The sequence below is a fragment of the Lontra canadensis genome, unplaced genomic scaffold (genome assembly GCF_010015895.1).
Source record: "Lontra canadensis isolate GAN:19392208 unplaced genomic scaffold, GSC_riverotter_1.0 scaffold36, whole genome shotgun sequence".
Lineage (NCBI taxonomy): Eukaryota > Metazoa > Chordata > Mammalia > Carnivora > Mustelidae > Lontra > Lontra canadensis.
This window is the reverse complement of record NW_022631030.1, coordinates 6162342-6184049: the sequence shown is the minus strand read 5'-3', so window position 1 is coordinate 6184049 and position 21708 is coordinate 6162342. Positions and strand designations below refer to the sequence as shown.

The 21708-nt window shown below is 49.7% G+C and overlaps 1 protein-coding gene across 1 annotated transcript in view; it reads right to left on the bottom strand.

Moving 5' to 3' along the window:
- The window catches only part of SORL1 (sortilin related receptor 1), a 144106-nt gene that overhangs the window by 58586 nt on the left and 63812 nt on the right, over positions 1–21708 (bottom strand). The window contains exons 12-18 of the mRNA XM_032868990.1: positions 13350–13528; positions 11868–12054; positions 7939–8067; positions 7363–7448; positions 3689–3861; positions 2272–2403; positions 100–191 (exon numbers count right to left, since the gene is read on the bottom strand). Coding sequence (XP_032724881.1) covers positions 100–191; positions 2272–2403; positions 3689–3861; positions 7363–7448; positions 7939–8067; positions 11868–12054; positions 13350–13528 — 978 coding nt within the window. The remainder of the gene's footprint in view (positions 1–99; positions 192–2271; positions 2404–3688; positions 3862–7362; positions 7449–7938; positions 8068–11867; positions 12055–13349; positions 13529–21708) is intronic.

Here is a 21708-nt window from a genome sequence, read left to right as displayed (position 1 = left end):
CATCAGAGACCAAGCCTGTGTCCGACAGTCTGCGTTCCCACGAGCATCTGTCCGTTGCGACATCGGCCACACGCTGATTTCCTCTGGGGCCACACTCACCCGTCTTGGGGCAGGAGGACCAGAGCCCTGGGCCGGTCGAGCACGGAGGCGTTGACGATCGTGAGCCGGAAGTCGCCATCTGGATTGGCTACCTGATAGAAAAAGGAGAGGGGAGGGGCCGGAGGGGAGGCCAGGATGGATCTGAACTCCTTGAAAGCCCACCTCACATTTCCTGCTGGGCTGCCACCTCCGGACACGCGCCTCTCCGGCTGCCAGATACCCCTGCAGGCTCACCTGGGAAACCTGCCCTGACTTCCGGTCAGAATGAGCCGTTCCCTCCTTGGGCTCCTGCGACAATTCTTACATGGTCTGACAGCAGTGCTGCTGCCCGTGCCACGGTTCTGGGGGCACGAGGACAGGTCTGCACAAAGTACTCAGTACGTATGACTGACTGAACCCACCTATGTTGCTCCATGCTCCAAAGCCACCAATGGCTCCACACTGTCCACAAAGCAAACACGCAACGTCCCAGCCTTCCAATTAAGAATCTCCACGGACTTCTAAGTCTCTCTCCTCCATGCTCGGTCTCGTCCACTTCAGCCCCTACAACTTTGGGGAGGCTGGCCTTCTCATGGCTCTCTAAGCCTGACATACCCCTCCTCATCCCTCTACTCGCGCCATACCCACTCCCGGGCCTGTCCTTTGCTCTGTAATCAAATCGCATCTCTCTTTCCGAACCTCTCTCCTTCAGAAGGCCCCTCCAGGCCCGGCTCCTCGGCTAACTCTTCTGACGAGCCTTCCTCAACGAGCATCTACAGTTCTTGCCGGTGACTCGTCTTACCATTTCCCACAAACAGTACCCGTGTTGTATGCTATGAGCACGTGCACATGCACGCTCTCCAGCATCCCTCCAGCACCTGGCAGAGTGCTGACCACACACGGTTAAAGGAAGGAAGGAAGGAAACGAGAATAACAAGACCACCAGCGCTGCACTCGGTACGTGTCAGGCACCGTGGGTCTTTTCACTCGCTTTCCTCAACCGCACTGTGAGGGGGACACAGAATGTCCTTGGCTCGGATGTCACATCCCAAAGGCCTTCCTGCGCACCTTGTATAACGCTGCCCCCCTCTGCAGTCACACGGTCACACTGCCCGTTAGAGAGTCTCTCTAGGACTCATCGCTGACACAACCAACGGACGTAGGTCTTCCTCAGTTTGCCTCCTCTACTATCATCTCCTCTCTCTCAGAACAGGAACTTGAGTGTCTCACCTATGTCTGTATCCTCACAGCCTTGAACCACACCTGGCAAGCACCATGCAAGAAAGAGCCCCCTTGCAACGACGGTGTGGATCAATGAACTTCTGCCTCACAGACTCAGAACTGAAGCTTCAGGGGATAAGAAACTTGCCCAACACACTTAAGCTACCGGAATGAAGACTGAACCCAGGTCTGGCTCCCAACTTTGGGGTCTGTCTTTGTGACTTCTCCTGATGGTGCCTCCTTGCCTCTACTGAGCGTCCCACGTGTAACCCATACACCATGCCTCCCTCTACTCAGTACAAAGAGGGATGGACACAATGTCCCAGGGGCTCAGCAGTGCCTTCCCAGAGGCGAGTGTGCCTATGACACCATGACTTTGGTGTTGGAGAGGCCCTGTCTTCCTCTCACGCTGCGTCAGGTCGCTAAGGGGCAGATAAATCAAGTGGGAGAATCAGAGCACTGTTAGCAGGGCTGTTGTGAGAACTGAATCCAATAATTCAAGCCAAGGGCTTCCCACCGGGCTTGGCACAAAGTAAGTGCTCGTTGTCATCAATAATCATAATCATGATCATGATATCGTCTTAATTACTCTAATCAACTCCAATAATACTAGAGCACTGATAATACAGCACTACACTCGTGCTATGGTGTTATGTAATTATAGTCATTGTTACCACCACGCGCCTCAACTAGCCAAAACAGAACCGCTCAGGGCATCTTAATGAAATCTCTGCTTGGGTTCAGACATCCTGTTCTCATGCGGGACCCTCAGGACAACGAGCAAGAACTCTGAAACTATCCCCCTTTTCTTCCCTTGCTGGAGGCTCCGCTGGTCCAGCCTCTGGAATTCTCCAAGGACTTCCAGAGAAGTCGGACACACTGGCTCCGCCTCCTGTGCCTAACCTGGCTCAAAGCCCATGTACCCCCCCCACCCCCGCTCGCTTCATTAAGGACAGCATGGGATATACCTACCTCAATCTTTTTAAAGCCAGAGTCCACCCAATAAAGTAACTGGCTGAGGGGCTCGAAAGCCAAGGCTTCTACGGTTTCCAGGCCAGAATTGATGATCACCTCTTGCCCTGTGCTCCCGTTCAAACAGAGGCGCTAAAGGGGGGAAGCAGGGAGAAAAGACCGTGAGTGCTCGAATGACCTCGTGCCAGCTCAGTCCCGTGGATGGCAACCCGCTACTCCACTGACTGTGACTGGCAAGGCATGAGATGCCTTCTGTCGGTAAACTTTCCACACGAGCAAAGCTGGTTTTTAATAAAAGCTTTTCCAAGATATATCATGGCTTCCTGTTTCAAGTAGAAGAGCTACACAGAACTTAATCATTGGCATTACTCTGCGTTATTGTTATGAATGCTGGTTACTGAACGATGCTGTATCCCAATAACGAGGTTGCAGATTACTGAGAAGCTGGAGTCTGTCTGCTTTTGAAAGAAAGGAAACCAGGCTCCTGTTATTTTTAAGTTTTTGCATCGGCTCCTCTAGACTGTCCTCCCTGGGGGGGTCCTGGCTGTCAGGTGCTGTCGCCAGGACAAGCTATGCTGTACGGTTGCCCACATCCCCCCAGGCCCAGCCCCTCGAAAGCCCAGGCACTGTGAAATGTCTGCTGGGTTGGAACTCCAGATAAAACCTGCTGAAATTGCTTCGCTAAAGAGGATTAAATAGGCAATGAATACAGATCAAACAGCTCCCCTTTAAAATGCATGGGCTTGAGTCTATGGCTATCTACCTGGCCTGTGTAGGGATCTTTATAGCTCACTTCCTGGTTCTTGGCTGTGTTTAGAACAGCTGAAGTGGGTCGTTACGGGAACCACCAATAGTCAAGGGTGCCTGTGTCATGGCTCAGGAAGGAGGACGCCTCAGAGGCAGCTGGTGGGATAGTGACAAGTTATCCTATACTCCTAGTCCTCAAATTTCCCCAGCAGGAAAAGGGAGGCCTTGCTTACAAGCAAGAGGGCAGAGCTGGGGGTCCCTCAGTTCTTCCTACAACGACAGAGATAGGCCAAGAAAATACCGAAACACAAGAATACAAAGTTTTGGGGCGCCTGGGTGGCTCAGTCGTTAAGCGTCTGCCTTCGGCTCAGGTCATGATCCCAGAGTCCTGGGATCGAGCCTCGCATCCAGCTCCCTGCCCAGCAAGAAGCCGGCTTCTCCCTCTCCCACTCCCCCTGCTTGTGTTCCCCTCTCTTGCTGTCAAATAAATAAATGAGATCTTAAAACAAACAAACAAAAAAAAAAATGCAACGTTTCATCCATTGGCCCTGAGAGGAGCTATGACTTAAAACTTCTAATATCCATTTCCTGAGACCGTCCTGAAGGAAGCTTACTGGGATTGGGTGGTCACAAGGCACCACCCCCATGAGCAGACCGAGGGCTGACGCACCTGGATGGTGTCCAAGGCCAGGTCGGACCAGTATAAGCAGTTGTGCTCGTAGTCGAAGTCCAGGGCCACTGCGGCCCGCAGCCCGGTGAGAGGCAACTGCTCTGTGGCTCCCGAGGCCAGGTCATAGCGGTGGATGGACTTCCGCATGGCGTACAGGATAAACTCGTTCTCCTCTGCACAGACACAGACAAACAAGAGAGAGGGTGGGCAGAGTGGGTGCTGAGGAGGTCCTAGCATGTCTGACCTCTTTTCTGCTCACCCACACACCTCGGAGCCAAGGACACACGGCACAGATCCAGCAGAACACAGGACTCGAGATTAGAAGGTCTGAAAAATGGAATCCCGTGTCCACCTAGAGGGGCAAGTTACTTCGACTCCTGTAAATCTGTTTTCTCCTCTGCAAACTGTCTTACTTGTTATATATATATATATATATATATATATATATATTTTTTTTTTTTTTAATTGAGAGGCCCCAGTCATGCTCCAACATCCACAATTCTGAGCTTGGCCCAGAGGTCTTTAGAGTTGCACATGACAAAATGATTACCCCACTCAGCATGTTCTCCCTCGTCACATGACGGTGTCACATGGCACCATAATCATGTTGAGGAGAGAGCCTTCGTCGCAGAAGACTTGTAGCTAATCTGCTGGCTCACCCATCCAACATTATTCACAATGACACAGAGCAGTTACATTAACCTATTATAGTTTCAACACAGTAATAATACATTCATTCCTGAATACTTAACAAAATGCTTCCAATGTAATCATCTCAAAGGTTCTGTTTCTTCCTGACAAACACTACACAATGTCCATACTACGCACCGGGCGTCATTTCACTGCTGTAATGACTGCGTCATGGAAGGACCACAATGAACTCCACTTTACAAATGAGAAAACAGAGAGGTGGCCATACCCGAGGTCACACAACTGGTAAGTGGCAGGACCAAGGCTTGAACCCAGGCAGTCTGGATCCAGAATCTGTGTTTCACCCCCTACACAAGGCTGCCTCTTGCAATGTAGAGGCTAATGCTGACGCAGAAATATTGGCTCTGAGTGCTTAAGAAGGCTTACTTTTTTTTTTTTTTTAAGATTTTAGTTATTTCACTAAAGGAGATAGCCAGAGAGCAAGCACAAGCAGGGACAGAGGGTGAGGGAAGAAGGGGAAGCACGCTTCCTGCTGAGCAAGGAGCCCGATGCAGGGCTCGATCCCAGGACCCCAGGATCATGACCTGAGCTGAAGGCAGACGCTCAACAACTGAGCCACTCAGGCGCCCCAGAAGAGTTACTTATATCAGACAAGTAACAGAAAGACGTGGTGCTCCCTCTCTTCCACTTTAGGGAATAGCATGGAAAACATTCCAAGTCCTTACTCTGTCTCCACAGCAACAGAGAGGTGCAACACACCCGCATCCATGTCTTTGTTAACCATGTTGACAGAGGGCTGCTTATGGGACCTGAAGCCCCCCCCTGCACGCCTGCCCTGTGGCCGTTTCTCTCCCGCTCCTTCATTCCCCTCATTCAGGGGGTATGCGCACGCTAGCTACCCACTTTACAAGGGCTCCCGCACAGATAATGCACCGCAATGATAAATGGACCTACAATTTTTAGTAAAGGTACGTTTGCCTTCTTTCCCTTTGGTCTCACTGCACTTCCAAAGTGTCTAAGCCTCCACCACGTGGTAACCGCTCTCTTCTTCTGATTTTTAAGAGGAGCTTCCCACCGTACTTCCCAGGGAAGGGGATCGTTAAGATGAAACCTAACAGAAACCAAGGACTCTCATCAAAGCTGCCACGGAGGGCCACAGAGGTTATCCTCACACCTGCCAGCCTCCCATCTCTCTAACGTCCACAAACCCCATTCTGTGGCTTCCGTTTTTCTCCCAACCAACTGATGCCTTTACAGCAGAGCCTGGATCCAGAAAGACCTGCCTTAGGATTAGATACAGAGGAACATTCTGCTTGTCCGTGTCCAAGACTCAACTTAGGAGAACACAATTCTTGGCCAATCCCAGCCCTCCCTGAGAACCGCCTGGACATCTGTGTTATTACAGTCATCAAAAAGGAAGGATGACTTCATTTTTAAAAGTCCTTCCAGATGCCCCGACAACCTCCTCTTTGCAAAGAGGCTTTGGTTCCCATCAGCTCTAGGAAATCTTTTCTTTTTGCAGGATACCCTTGCTCTCTGTGCCACTTTTTTTTTTTTTTAAACATTTAGGAGGTGGCCTTACACGGCAAATGTGATTCTTCTACTTTGTTCCCTGCTCTATTTTTCTCCTCTCAGAAAAGAAAATAGCTCTCCTACCAGTTGAGACAGCTTTAAACAAACTGTTTTTGCCCCTCACTGAATTATCTCCAGAAATGTTTATTACAAAAGCATGTACTCCAGCCCTTACGAGCAATCACTCAAACCCTGCTCACCCAAGCCCTCATCAGTAACAGCCCTCGTGAGGAGCGTATTCGAGTATTATCTGCTCATCTGCAGGAATCTGCTGAAACCGTGTTTTTTTTGAAGTCTCCACAGTGAGGGATGTTAATTACTCTGTTAATGATGGAAGATTAAATTAAAGGGCTAATGAGCTTAGCATGAAAAACACCGGGGCACGCTGGCAAGCGAACGAGGGGGCGTGCTGCCCCGCTGGCGGAGGACCACGTGCTTCTCGCCACCCAGTGGGCGCCAACGGCTGTTCCATCAGACGCCACGGCTGCAAGCGTGCGCCGACCATCCACCTTCCCCGAGAGGTCAGAGCAGGAGGAAGGGTTCCCAGGGAATAAGGAGGTTCTGCACGAGTAAGTACTCAAAACAGAGCCGGAAAGGAAAGGTGCTAAGAGATGAACTATTTGCGAGGGTATCATCATTTCGAGACTAGACTGCAGATCCTTTCCATGCACCACCTGTGCCGCCACCGCTCACTCAACTCAAAAGCATGTCTGGACCACACTCTCCCTTTACAGCAGGTGCACTCACTCCAAAGAAGTGTTTCCTAATGATTTGCATAATGATTCCCTGACGTGATGGGAACGACACTCATTGGCGACTCGGGCGACATCCAAGGAAGAGCACGAGGCTGGAGAGTCTGCATCTGAGCTCTGCCACTTAGCGGGTGTGTGACCTTCGACAGGGGCATTGACCCTCTCCTCTGAACGTGCTTTTTTATTTTTTTATCTTTTTTAACGGAGCTTAGGACAGGATCTGCTCCACGAGGTAGTGAGAAGGATTAAAATGACAACACATGGAAAGAGCACATTAAGACGTGTGAAATTCTGCTTAAATATTCATGGCACTTATTACTATAAAAATTAAGACACGCCACTTAGCTACGTCCCCAGAAGCCACAAGGCTCTTTATGTTCAGCTCTGACACACAGATTGAGGTAAATCACCAAAGCCCCTCCCTCCCGCCCATGCCTAGAATACGAGAGATGAAGAATAAACACTTTTCAAAACAAAAGGGGTTTCCCTCAGAAAATACTTTCCATTCCTACAGAAGCATAAGGCTCTAAATAAATTTGGTTTGGCTACCAAGCTTAGGGGAAAAGGGGGGCTCTGTGATGCTTGTAATTTCCATGTCTTTCCTCCACTAAGAAGAGTCACAAGACTAGACCTGGGTCGGACTGTGACGACGCTATAGTGAGAATCTCAAGAACTCAAAGGCAAGAAGCCACCTCTTACCTGCCAAGGGACACGGGACCAGTTCTCCTTCCAGTCGTGTTTCAACGTCTCCTCCACTACAAGTGTCCCCAGAAATCTTCCGATAGCTGTCACCCCCCCACCCCAAGAGCAAGAGGTCAGAGACAACCAGGAATAGTCATTGAGTCGCCATAATTGGAAATCTATTTCTCATCCATGGACAATATTCATTTCCCCATAGGCCAAGACGACGTGTAATCATTCTGAACTGGTCCTGCTTCGAGTTACACTGGGCAGCCCACACAGTTGGGAAGCTGTCCTGGGCAAGAGTGTACATCTCTCTCTCCAATGAACTCCCATGAAGACACATCCTTGCTGAAGTTCGTAACTTAACACACAGCCAGAGCTGCAGAGAAGTCCACAGATTTGCATTTTGCTCGCTGAAGGTACAAGAGTTTATAAACATCTTAATTCCAAATATTGCCCAAGCACCCTGAGACCTGCAAGCTTGGAATCCAAGCACTTGGGAGTAGGAAAAGAACCCAGTGGCCCTCTCTACTCTCAAACCCAGTGCAGACTCCTCGTGTCCCCGGCCATGGCGACTGTTGTGAGACATACCCTCTTGTTCTCCTGTAAGTAGAACCCACAGGACACGGCACGGGAGGAGAGTAGGACTTCCCAGAAAACTCCGGATCAGGAACACACACCTCTAAGAACAAATCTTCACTCATCTTGAAGCCGAAGTCACTAAAAAAGCAATTGGGGCTCGTTAGGGCCATTGGTTTACAAACTTGGGGCATGTCAGTACCAACCCTTATGACTTCTCCCATAGCGCCCCCTGCTTTAATGTCAGTTACTTAATATGTCCCTTTAAAGAACACTCACCTTTTTATGTTAACGCATTTTCAAAAGAAACTTTACATCTGAACCATGATTGGAAAACCACAATCATATGCCAAAAACAAGACAAAAACAATAAAAATCATTATTACCAAAAACCAAAATAATATTAAATTTTTTAGCTGGATCCAATTCCCTACCCAAAGACTCTAGGTCTGCCTGGTCCTTCTTAAGAGAGATTAGGAAACGGGGGTGCCTGGGTGGCTCGGTGGGTTAAGCCTCTGCCTTCGGCTCGGGTCACGATCCCAGGGTCCTGGGATCGAGCCCCGCATCGGGCTCCCTGCTCAGGGGGAGCCTGCTTCTCCCTCTCTCTCTGCCTCTGCCTGCTGCTTCCCCTGATTGTGCTCTCTCACTCTGTCAAATAAATTAATATTTTTTAAAATTAAAAAGAAATGTAGGGATTAGGAAATGGAGGCCCCTGGGTTGTGTAGTCAGTTAGGCATCTGACTTTTGGTTTTGGTTCAGGTCATGATCTCAGGGTCCTGGGATGGAGCCCTGTATCAGGCTCCCTGCTCAGCACAGAGTCTGCTTGAGATTCTCTGCCTCTCCCTCTCTCTCTTTCTGCCCCTCCTACTCATGCTCACTGTCTCTAAAATAAATAAAATCTTTAAAAAGAGGGATTAGAAAATATTAAAAAGTTACTAGCACCCATGATCCTTTCTCCTTGATGTGAGTCGGAGAATTAAAAAGGAAATTTAAAAGAATAATCCTTTTTTAAATTAAAAGATTCAATGTTATTTAAGACCATGCCCATGTACTACCTAAAATCACTCTGTGTCCCTGCACTTCGGGACACAGTGCTTTGGTCCATGAGAACATTCACAGTTTGGGGGTCACATATCTCTGCCAAAACACCCATCAGGCAGAAGAGGTGTAGTCCCAGCTCTACCCTTCCCTGCACGACTTGTCTGGGCTGCATCCAACAATCCCAAGATCAGGCAATCACCCTAGCTAATTCCCGAAGCCCTGCCCAAAACTTCGATTCTAATTCAGAGGGATTTTCCACATTGATGTGTTCTATTCAAAAGGCTTCATTTGCTCTGTTCAGTCCAATGAATACTTTTTTAACACCTTCTCCATGAAAGACCAACAGGTACAAGGCTAAATGTTGTTTATTGTGTCATAATCCACATTTAGCAATTTGTAGGAATTTTTCAGAAGGGAGAGTTTTATTGCTGTAGGCAATAATTAGGTAATTTTTACCGAATGGCTGCTTAAAATCTTTTTGGGGGCCAGCTGGAGCTTTAGCTAATTATTTATTTGCCTCCAACGCCAAAGCACCCGTTCTCAGGAAGGTTTCCTCAATCTGTAGGTCATGACCTAACAGGCCGTGAATAGACACTCACTGAAGGGTCAAGGGCGGCTTCTGAAAGACTCTCCCTCTGAAATCAGGGAACATATGGGCCAGGTGCTGGGCTTCCCAGAGAGGCCAGAAAGGACCGTCAATAGCAACCAGATTTTCCAATGCAGCTGTCCCTCAGGAGCTGAACTAACGCACAGAGACTAGAAGCTCCCTCATTCTCACCCCCCACTCCCCGCCGCTGCTGACTTTCAGACCATCTCCTTCCTCACTGCCACAGTCCAAGGTCACCAAACATTTCTAAGAGCCACACGGTCCAGCCAGCTCCTTTCTAGCAACTACACAAACACAGGCCTTGGTTCATCGTCCTCACGATCTCATTTGGCCGAAAGCCCAACTCCGTGAGGGGCAAGGGCAGCTGGTTTTCCTGGTCTGTAAGAAAGACTCAGCACCTAGTGGGTTTCTGTGAGGTTGCTGGGGAGAGCCTGCAGGCCAGTGGGAGCCAGGCCGGTTTACCAGGAAGGCACACCAGCCTCTGGTTTTGGTTTGTTGATGTTTTGGTAGAAGAGGGGCCAAATTCAGAGAAAAACCACAGTAGTGGTCATTAAGAAAAAAACCCAAAGGGTTGTTAGATTTTCTCGCATGTTTTTTTACTTCATTTTGTTTTGAAGTAGTTAATGGGGATACGAGAGGGAAGGAAGAGAGCATTGTGACTTCTTCCATCAAGGGCCTCTGCAGTCAGGGGGACATCGGGCCAGCAAAAGCGCTCTGATTAGAATTACAATTTGAAAGTACCAAAGGGAGAGCAGAAGGCAGCACAGGGCAAGAAGGGCACTCGACTGCACCTCTGGGGACATCAAACAGCTCCGTGGTTTTGCAATGGAAGGGTCTGTGCTATAATCTTGGAACCACAGAGCTTCCAAAGGCAATGCACGTCTTGTAGCCTCGAAAACCCCGTTGTTCGAAGGAGGGGTTTATAGACAAGCAGCACCAGGATCAGCCAGAACATCGCAGAGCTACAGACCCCCAGAACAAAAGACTCAGAGCTGGCATTTTCACAAGATCCCAGGTGTGGCACATGCGCACTCAAGTTTCAGAGGCACTGGTCTAGGGCAGGAGCTGGCAAACCCAGCTGGCTGTTCTCGCAAAGAAAACTTTATGGGGCCATAGCCATGGCCCCAATCACCACCTGTGGCTGGTTCCGTGCTACCACGAGCAGTCGCGGAGCTGCTCACAGCGACCATAGGGCCTCCAGAGCCAAGGCCCTGGTCCAAGCTCTGGACCAGAACATACTCAGAGGCTTCTGGCTTTCGTCAAGATAAGGGTGGCTTTTCCAAAGCAAACTTCAGTTTTCTTGTGCCTTGGCAACTACTGAGAAATCAGTTCCGTGCTTAGGTTGATACCCAGGCTCTACCGAGGGCCCTGCCTCGCCTGGGGTGATCGCATGCGGATTAGAGACTCAAAGTCCTGCCTCAGGGCTCCGAGACCCTACGTGCTTTCGGTCTAGAATTTCCTTGTCAAGCTAAGCTCTGTTCTGATCACCGACTCTCCTCAAAAGCCTTCAAAGACCCCCGCCTGCTTACAGAATAAGGCCTGTACCCTTTCTGTCTCCGCGCTCCCGGATCAGCCTCAGCTCCACTCCCTGACCTAACTTTGTACCTCCAAAGCATCCGAGCCAAACCGCCAATGACTTCCCCACCTCTGCCCCCCCCATGACTGCCGCGTCTCAGACTACCCCTGTCCACAGATCCAGGTGCTTCCTTAAGGCCCACCTCAAACAGTGCAGTCCCCCCAAACCTCCCAATTTGCCTGCAACACATCAGTCTCCTCCTTCCTGCCGATGACCACAATAAAAACACCCATTCCTCCTCCAAGGCGCCGGTGGCTTTCACCCTCTGGCCATATTATTTGTGCACCTGTGGCTTCTTCCGCTTTCTCCTTTCTCAGCCATGCTTGGGTACCCTGCTCCAGGACAGAGGGATATACAAATACGTATGTACTGACATCCCCTCGCTTCTGCAGAATAGGGCCCCTAAGGAAAAGGAGTGATCTACAGTGGAATTTTGAAGCTGCCCTCATAGGAATACATCCCAGGGTGATCTCTTCCTAAATCAGCTAGCACAGCTTCCCCAGGGGTAACACCTCTCCCTCATTTCATAGCTGTAAGAACAAAATGGAATAAACTAGGTAGAAAGTGCCTAGCACTTAAAAAAAAAATGCTTCATAAATGCTGACTTCCTATGATCTGCCTTCTTTTGCTCAGGGGAAGGGACCACCTAGCCTGGTGGGCCACACTGCTGGCTGAGGAAGTCACAACCCAAGCCCGGGGCAGCAAAGAAGAACCAACCACTCATAGTCCTCTCGCGTGCAAGAGCAGTTGGACACGACCACGGGCCGGTCGAAGTCTTCTCCGTTAAAGCACGTGGCGTGGGGAGTCCTCCGCTTGAAAACGGTCTTGTGTCCTAGCAAACACTCGTTGCCCCGCTCATCCGATGGCGACCAGAGCTTGTAGTCGTTCTCTGTGCAGGGAACCCCTGGGAAAAGGAAACACAGCAGGAAGCCTTTGAGGGAGACCTACGCACGCAGGCTTTCCCGTTTGCCCCAGCCCTCTGGCCCCGAGACCCTGCCTCTGGCGCATCCCGCTGCTTGGCAGGCACACGGGCCTCTGGTGCTATCCCAGGCCTTGAATCTGCTTGCTCTGAGGCAGGGAGGCACCCACGCCAATGGACATGGTGCCTCCTGAAACACAGATGCTCTTCTGAGAAAGCTGGGAAGAAGCAAGCCCCAGTTTGGCACCATCTAAACTTCTGAAATATTTTAGCAGATTCTGCAGTTGCCTCCAGAAGTACGTATCGAGGGGCCTGTCCCCCAGGGAGTTAGGGTCAGGCTGGATCCTGGAGAGATAGATGGTGTCCTTCGGGAGTATGGTTCCCCGCCCACCTCTGGAGGGATGGGGGGGCCGGGGGCAGGGTGGGCATGCCCAGAAGCAATGACCCGAGAGAGCAATAGACAATTTGCTGTCACTACTGGGAAGGTACAGAGTCGTCACGGAAGGAGGCTGAGAAATGGTGAAATAGCCTGGATGATCCCTCAGCCTACCCGCATTCACTTGGAATCTAGGTAGAGTGGTTCCCACAGGAATCCAAAGTATGCCTATGTCTACAGTGGTACTCCCTGTCTTCTTTACAGCTGTGTCTTCCCACGGATGACAGGCTGCCTGGAACCGGTGCAAAGCTGTCAGCTCGTCACCATTCCCATCAGCGAGGACTTTCTAAACCCCGGCTGTAAGGCTCCCCGGCTGTTCAGCGGGTGGAAAACACACGTGCGGGACAGGTTCCTATTTCCGAGGACCTTATCACCTAGTTGATGGGGGATGATGCAAACAGGGCGACACACACAAGTGCAGAATTCAGGGCGTGAGGTGTAGGCTTATGCTCTGGACCCAGAGACGAGGGGAAAGGTCCCCTGGTGGGACTTTTAGCAGCCAAGTGCACTGGATCCTGAAGCAGGGGAAGGACTTCAACCAGCGGAAACTGAACGGGGAGCAAGGGGAACACTTCGGTCAGTCGGAAGGATGAGAGCCCAGGCAGGAGGAGGAGGAAAGAGCAGGGCTGCAGGGAGGACGGGGGAGGAAGGAAGATGCGGAGTCGCAACTCTCCTCCGTCCTCCCAAGAATGGCCCGAGTCGCTGTCTTCACATGTCCCCGTCACTCGGCGTACGCGTGTGCTGCTGCTTGCGTGGCTACAAACTCCGCGCGGTACGGAGGGCCTACGCGGGTGCTCCGGTCAGCGAATGTCTCCACAAAAAGGCCAAGGAGGCAGCGGCTTACCCAAGGCATTCGTGGCGTTGAGCTGGAAGATCAGCCAGCTGTGGGCGTTCTCCTTGCTGGAGCCGAAGATGGTGAAGACGGTGCTCTTCTCGCCGGGTTCCGTGAGGAGCCCATACACGAACACCGGCCTCTCGGAGAAGATGAACGTTTTCCAGGTCTCCCCTTCATTGGTGCTGTATCTGTCCACAGACGAGCAAGAGGATCCCTGCAGTTAGTCTCTAGGGCAAAGGCTCGGTTCCCAAAGAGTCACTGGGGCGGGCGGGGTGGGGCGTTGGTGGGGCTCCCTGGACAAACGGATGAAGCAGGGACGTTCAGGGTTGAGGCAGAAAGCAAGGAAGTGCTCAGGGACTAACGGGGTCGGTGCAGAAGCAGAGAGCGGCCAGCTCGATGGGCTCTCCGGCTGGTCAGTTGGGGACAATTTGAACATAGAAAGAAAAATGATGCGAACAGATTTTGCACTAAGTCAAAGTAGGGTATGGGTCTCTGAATGATCCTAAAAGGGACAGAGAAGGGAAAGAGGGAAACGTTTTTCTTACATTACAATACATTACAATACCCGATCTAGGCTGGAAACAATGACAGCATGAGAAAAACGACCATCCCATCACCCACGCTCTAATAACCGAGCCGGGCCACATGACCACTGGACGTTAAGGCCACGGGGGGGAAAAGAGTGCTGGGGACCAGGGTGCTCACATGGTCTAAAGCTACCGGCCCCCCGAGGAATCACTCACTACCGATGGGGAAATGCAATTCCACAGCGGACCAGAGCCAGAGCCTTCACCAGACGCAGCACCACAGACAATGGGACAACCTGACGTTACAGGCCTCCTGGATAAAACACTGCGAATATCACATCAGCTACCTGCTAGCCTGTACCACCGGACAAGTCCAGCATGGGCAACATGCTACGTGGTGACTGGTCTGGATTCTTCCAAAGCCAAAGTGAGGCCATGAAAAAGTTACCAAACCAACAAAAGAAGGCAGGAGGCTTGTTATAGAGACTGAAGAGGTGTTAATGGCCACAGGCAGTGTGTCAACCTTGACTGAACCCTGGACTGGCTGCGGGGGTGGGGGGGGGGGGGCTGCGGTCAGTACATACACATAAATATAGTGGATAAGGGAGACTGAGCTCCCATTATTAGGTGTGATAACGGCATTCTGATTGCAGAGGAAAATGCCCTTATTTATTGGAGATACATGCTTTCAGTATTTAGCTGAGAAGGGGCGTGACGGCTCCAACTTGCTTTCCCGTGACTCAGTGAAGAAGGACAGGCAGATGGAAAGACAGGCAGACAGGACGAACACGTAACTGACAGAAGGAAAGCAGGCTGGCAGAGTGTTAACCGTTGATTCTGAGCGAACGTATGCGGAGTGTTCTTTACACAATTCTTGCACCTCTCCCTGCGGCCTGACAGATTTTTAAGTCGGAGGGAAAAATATGTGCAGAGCAAAGTCTCCAAGGAAGATTACCTCAGAAAGAGAAAGCTCTTGAAAAAAACCGGCAATGAAAAAACTGTGCTGATTTTATATTATCTTTTGTATTGAAGGGGAGGAGGAGGAAGGGAAAATCTGCCTAACACTTGCTTCATCACCCAGAACCCTGGCGACATGCTCAGCCTGAGAAAGCACTCAGGGAGAGCTTCCTTTAGGACCTAGAGCTCTAGTTCTAATGACACGCAGAACTTCTTTCCTTCTTCACCTTTCCCATATATTTGAGATTTTAGGTTGACCCCTCATCCTTGACACAAATCTTTTCACAACATCATGTGATCCAAACACTTCCTCCCCAGTTGAGATTACTAAAATGGATACTTCGGCAAGAGGCTGCAGGTTCAAAGCGGAGAGGGGCGAGGCTACAAGGCCACATAAATCATGAATGTCAGGGAGGACTAAGGGACTCCTCTACAGATCCGTAAAGAGGACAAATTCTCCCCTGGTTGAAACACTTCTGGTTGAAGCTAATTTTGAAACCTATCCAGGGATAAGTGAGCTAGTTCACTTGCCTGGTACCAGTGTGACGAGCTAAGGGTGAGGTACCACTTTTCCAGGAGCATCCGTCAGTCCATTATCCAGACGGGATGGGAGCTGTCCATCTGCTCTGCAATAATGCTGGAAGGCCATCTATTTGCACATTGCTTAGTTAATACCATTTAAGAGCTCTTCAAACCCCAGATAACCATAGGAAGCCAAGCATCCCGTTTCTTGAGAGGTTCCCAGAGGCCTCTGGGAGGACGCTTTGAATGAGGCGAAGAAACAGGTGCATAGCCAAGCACAGCCATGTATTCGAGAAGGAACTGTGCATTCAGAAAATGATGCTTGTTCAGAATTTCGGGAAGGGGCAGGTCACATTACCACTGCAACAGTTTGGGAGATCATCTACTCTGCACCAAGTTCTGACCCCTAGAGGAGGACTTGTCTTGATGTCCTGAAAATGATAAGAACTTTGGAAGAAAACAAACCCACATCATGTCTGTGCTCCTATAATCATGAAAGACCATACAGAGTCCCAACTTTTAGGAATGGAGGATTCAAAACGTTCAGATAAAAATGCAGTCATAAACCCCATGGTCAAAAACTCTCAAGAGGATGGGAAGGTCATTTAATAGAAAAATGTAATAAAACATAAACAGAACCCAACATGCACTAAGCAAGGGTAGTGTTGCTAGGAACTCAGCTGAGGAGTATCTCTGTGGCTGGCTGTCCAGAAAGGTCCTTGATGAACTCAGATTTTTGAACAGCATGTTCACGATGAGAAAAGAGTCTTATAACCAAAGGCAAAAACGTCAAAAGCAATAGTGATTTGCTAGTTAATTTCAGCTATAATTCTTACACCAAGTGATCTGTGGGAACAGTGGCCAAACAAATTCAAAGTGAGTCAAATTATAAAAATAAGTGGCAGATTAGTGGGTCAGCAGGATGGTGGGTTGGTTGTCTGGTAAATTCTACAAAGAATTAGCAAAAAATTCTATAAAGAACTAGAAAGAATCATCCTTCTGATGCTCAATGGTATAAATAGTAATAATAGGGGAAAAAAAGGTGGAACCACTCAATTTCTATTTTGGTTGTGTCTTTATCAAGAAGAATGATCTTTAAACTGGACAAGATAGGAAAAAAAATTAAGAAAAAACTAGGGACATTAAAAGAAAATAAGCACAAAAGAGAGCACGTTCTGGGGAATGGAAAGACTTAAAAATGACTGCGGAGTTCCTTCTAAGAATCTCTGACAGAATCATGGAGGACAGACAGAGATCTCTCAAAGCCCAGAGGAGGAAGAGTAGCTTTACTCCCATAAAGAAGAAAAAGTGGTTTCAGCTGGGGTGCCAGGGTGGCTCAGTCATTAAGCATCTGCCTTCGAATCAGGTCATGATCCCAGGGTCCCGTGATCGAGCCCCACATTGGGCTCCCTGCTTGGCAGGAAGCCTGCTTCTCCATCTCCCACTCCCCCTGCTTGTGTTCTGCTCTCAATATCTCTCTGTCAAATAAATAAATAAATAAAATCTTTAAAAAAAAAAAAAAAAGGATGGCTGATCTGATGGGTCTTAGAACAGAAGGCAGTCCGTCAGGGTTGGGACTCCCAAAGTTTCACACAAGAGTCACAACAAACGAATCCCATTTTTCATTTTTCATGGTGATCCTCGATTGGAAGAAGAGGGCAATAATACAAAATATTCTTTTTTCATTAAGGATCTCTGCGGGCCACACAGCTAGATAAAATTCACTGCTGGTGAAACAAATCCCAAGTGTGCTGATTGTTGACAATACGGTGTGACTTCAACCCAAAAGAAGACCTCCTTCCACACAGCTTGACGCCTTAATCAAAGATATGAATAACACCACGGTCAGTCAATCTATCAGATTTGCAAAGCAGACAAGGCTAATGGCACCAATGATGCAGTTAAGGCCCAAAGAGGGTTCAAACCGCTTTCATTACATCGAAAGGAGAAGTGAAAATGAGAATGAAGTTCCACATGTTGTTTCAAACACCGACCTGCTCAGATACAGGGTGGAGAACATCTGGTCTTTAATAAAATTCATAAGGAAAAAGGGATCTCCATGTTTTGTAGTTAAACGAAACTTGAGCTACTGGTACAAGTCACGGCGGAGATAGAATCTCAAAAACACACTGAGCAAAGGAAGCCAAATGCAAACACAGGAAATTCTGGAAAAGGCAGAACTAACATATGCGGTAAAAATATAATCACACCATCAGTTGCCTCTAACTGGGGTGGGGCAGGGGCAGGGGTGTTGGCTGGGAAGGGGCACGCAGGTCTTTTCTGGGGTGACAGAAATTCTCTGCATCTTGACAAGTGCCCTCCAGAACAGATTAACGGGTGTCTTTACAATCCAAGCATCTCATGGTGTGTAAATGGAAACCTCAATTTTTTTAAAAAAGTAATTCAGTAGAAGCTAAAATGCTGGGGAGGCTGTCAGAAATATAATCAGTCTTGGGGGTTCACAGGCAGGAACTGAGCATTCTGAGCCTCATCGGTGTGAATCCCTGTACGCTGCTGGGGTCAGCTGCTGGGGTCAGACCCAGGCCCCATACGTGAAGGTGCTGACATGGGGAGGTGACCTAAAGGATACACAGACAAGGATACACGTGGTAAGTCACGGCATTGGAGGAAAGGAAGCAGAGCCGTCTGCCACGGAATGGGAGACACGTGAGAGGGCTGAGGAGGGATGAATTCCTTTTATTCATGAAGGACTAGATGGATAAACAAGTGGCAGAAAGAAGAAACAACCAACAAGCTGTCCCAAAGTGAAACGAAATCCCCTCTGGTCTGGCCACTTCCTACCACTGCAAGCGTCCAAGCAAAGACAGGCAGATCTTCCATCGCAGACGTCAAGGGAAGACGCACACAAGGCCTGGGAGGCCAGAGCGGATGACGGGGCGTGCGTGGATTCCCCCTGGACCTCTCCCCATGCACAGCACAGGGCAGTCCGGTCCGACCCGTCCAAATCCACATGCCTCCACTGGCCCTTCAGGGCCTGCTCCTTTCCCCTGCTCTTCCAGGAGGGGTCTGCCCGGGTACAGCAGAGCTGTCCTGCAGACTTTGCCCCCAAAACGCTTAGTCCCCCACCCCTCAACTTCCGTTCTCACCTCCAGTCTTGCTTCTTTTAAACGTATCCGCCTCAGCTTGCCAGGGCCCAAGCTCTGTAACGCAGCTCTAGCTACGTCATTCCCCTACTGAAAATCCTAAAGGGACACGATCACTTCAACAGCCAAGTCTGATCTCTCCAGTGCAGTACACACAGGCCTCGAGCTCCCGGCCCTCACCTACAGCTCCAGGCCCCTACCTACACCTCCCTCAATCCCCGCCTCTCACCGCCCCTTCCCTGCAATCTGCATTCCATCTTACTAAAGCCTTATACCTTCCATGCTGATGCTTGCTGGGCCTTCTTTGCCCAAGGTCTTTCTAACTCTGAAATGGCACTCCAACCTTGCTCAAGCTCCCTCTTCCCCTCCCTCCTCCTCCTGGCTGTGCTCGCACAGCCCCCTGTGCTCCCTCTACCTTACATTCTACTCCGTTTTCATGGCCTGATTTTGCAAGCATATCCTCCTAGACTGCAATGTGCCAGCAACAAACCCCCTTACTCACTTTTCTGCCCCTGGCACCTGGCACCTTTCCTGGCACACAGAAGGGTAAGTGTTAATTAACATTTGCTAAAGGAGATGAAATGAACGGCACTGTATTTTTTTCAACCCCTTCACTGAGTCTCACTTTTAAAGGTGGTAACGCCCACTCCACTGTAACCCAAAGGCCAGAGAAACCAAGTGAGGGTGGAAATGTCACAGGCGGGGATGGTTCGGTGAGTGTCCCCCTGAGTGTTACCAGTGGCATCAGGAGCTGCCACCCCGTGTGCAGGTGAACTGCCACCTCCCACATTCTGGAACCCGGAGGTTGCTTCCGCAACTCAGGTCCTGAAAAAACAGCTGCTGGGTATAATCTTTGCACGACCTTTTAGGGACTCCTGGAGGAAAGCCCTATGAAATCAGAAATCTCCCACAGAGAAAGAGGCTGTTGGGCAAGTCCGAAATATTATTAGTAACTACCAAGGACAGCATTTTGCTGGCAGGTAAACCAGCAAGAAGAAATGGAAATTGATCTCTTTCATGATCGAGCCCATGAATTTGTGTTAATGAACTTGTGCTTGGGTCTTTTTTTTTTTGGCCAAAGTTCAAGAACACAGCATACCCTTCTCTGAAGGACACAGGCATTGTACACAAGAGAAACCTGCCTCCCCTGAGCAGGTTCACTGTGACAGCGTGCTGACCGAATGAATATGTGAATCCCCAGAAGGGGTTCTTATTTACTCATTTCAGACATGTAGACACAGGAGCAAAACAAAGCGTTCCACTTCTTGCTCTCGATTTCAATTAGCAGTAACAAAGGTAACAGCCTCAGTGGAGAGTCGAGGCAGAAGCCGAGACAAGTAACAGTCAACTCTTCGTTATCTGGGCTAATCGGGGAAAGAAAGACATGAATAATGTAAAGGTAACAACAATTGAAATGAAACAAAACAAAAACCTCACTCTTGCGTTAAGCAATGTTCCAACCTCTGTCCTTCCTAAAACTCTTATGGGGGTTCCTGATGTTATCCCGTGTGGCCTTCCTCCCGAAGAGTCTGGGTCAGAACACTTCATTTCAGAAAAAGCCCTTCCGCTGGCCTCTCTCTCCAGCTGGCTCAGAAACATAACAGAGCCACAGGGGGCAGGGGCAGCCCCTGATGGACGCCTGACTCACCTTTGCACACGCGGTACCTAGAACAATGCCTGGTTCATTGTCCATGTTCATTGCTGTCATTGACCTGAGATAACGTCTAACAGAAATAAGCCCAAGTTCCAGCTTGGGCCCTACCGACTGACAAGTCACGTTATTTCCTCATGTGAAAACAGAGGAAGGTGGACTGGGCCAGCCCCAGTGCCTCCGGGGAAGGGCACACATCCAGGGGGCTCCCTTTTCCTACCTGAGCTCCAGAGACTGTCATTTACACAGAGGACGGTGGGAGGGGTCCCCTCAGAGCCATGCACCTGTCACACGACCACACCTATTCTGGTTTTATAAATCAATAAAAAAAATACGCAATCTTGGAAGAATGAGTGTGCATAACCTATTTACTGACTGATCGAGCATTTACAAAGTGCCTGTGAGCCTGTCCAGAATAGAAATACTATTCAAAAGACCTTGCCGATGAGTTGAAGAACTCAGGCGTATAATGAAACGGTAACTAATGTTAAGAAGTCCATATGTGATCGATGCCCAATTAACAAGCCCACCAATAAATGCTGTGAGACTCCAGGAGAGACATCACTGCCCTAGCTCGGCAACAGAAATCCTTCCTCTGTCCATGCATGCTACGCTCTCACAGTAAGTCGTCGCTGTGGTCTGAGGCTAGGAACTAGCTACAGTATTATTTCCTGCTTGTCTTCTGATGAAGCCGATAGCACACAGCGACAGATCAAAAGAAGGGCAGCAGGAGAAGCAGCAAGAAAAAAACCTGAGAGCAACCTACTGAGTGAGTGCCAGGTGGCTACACAGATTGAGGCCAAGCTCGGACTGATACTTGGGACACGTGCACCTATCAACAGGAAGCCAGAATATATCCTCCTAATTGCAAGCGCTCTAGGTGAACCATAGGCACAGACACCTCCAAATAACCTACAGAAGTAGAAGGGGGCTGCAGTGCCTGTAATCCTCGAGCCCACCAACCCCGCGGTCATTTTTTGTGTCCGGGGAGGGCACGGTAATTTTCTGGCAGTGGGGTTTATTTTCCCAGTCGCATTTTGCTCCATCTAGTGTAGCCATGACGCTGCGTTTCCCTGAGCCGATATGCACCGACAGATGGTGTCAGAGGACTAGAATCATGCTAACGACTTCGGGGGAGCTGGCTTGGAATGCAAATGCCGTCTGCAGAGAAGTTAAACAGGGAACCTCAGAAACGGACTCTACGATCAGGCGGCCACGCAGAGCGTGACACGTATGCTGCCCGGGAAGCTGAACTGTGTCCTCTGCTGTCGTCCTCACACAGCCGAGTCCCCACCATCACATGGCTGACTTGTGCATCTTACCCCTGGAGGATGGGTTCCTGACGAGGGAGGGGACAGATCGTCTTTATTTCTTTACATATGCACTCCCCAGCACAATTCATGCTTGCTAAACGTGTGAGATGGGAATTGATAAATTAATGTGTAAATCGATATATGGCAGCAGAGCGGGGAAAGCACGGTGCTTTGTGACTGTCCTCCTCCGACTGAACGCCAGTGGGAATGTGGATACAGCACCGTGTACAACAGGACTGGCCTCCGGCTCTCGGCCCTAAGAGCAGCTGCTGACCAGCACGGCACAGAGCTGAG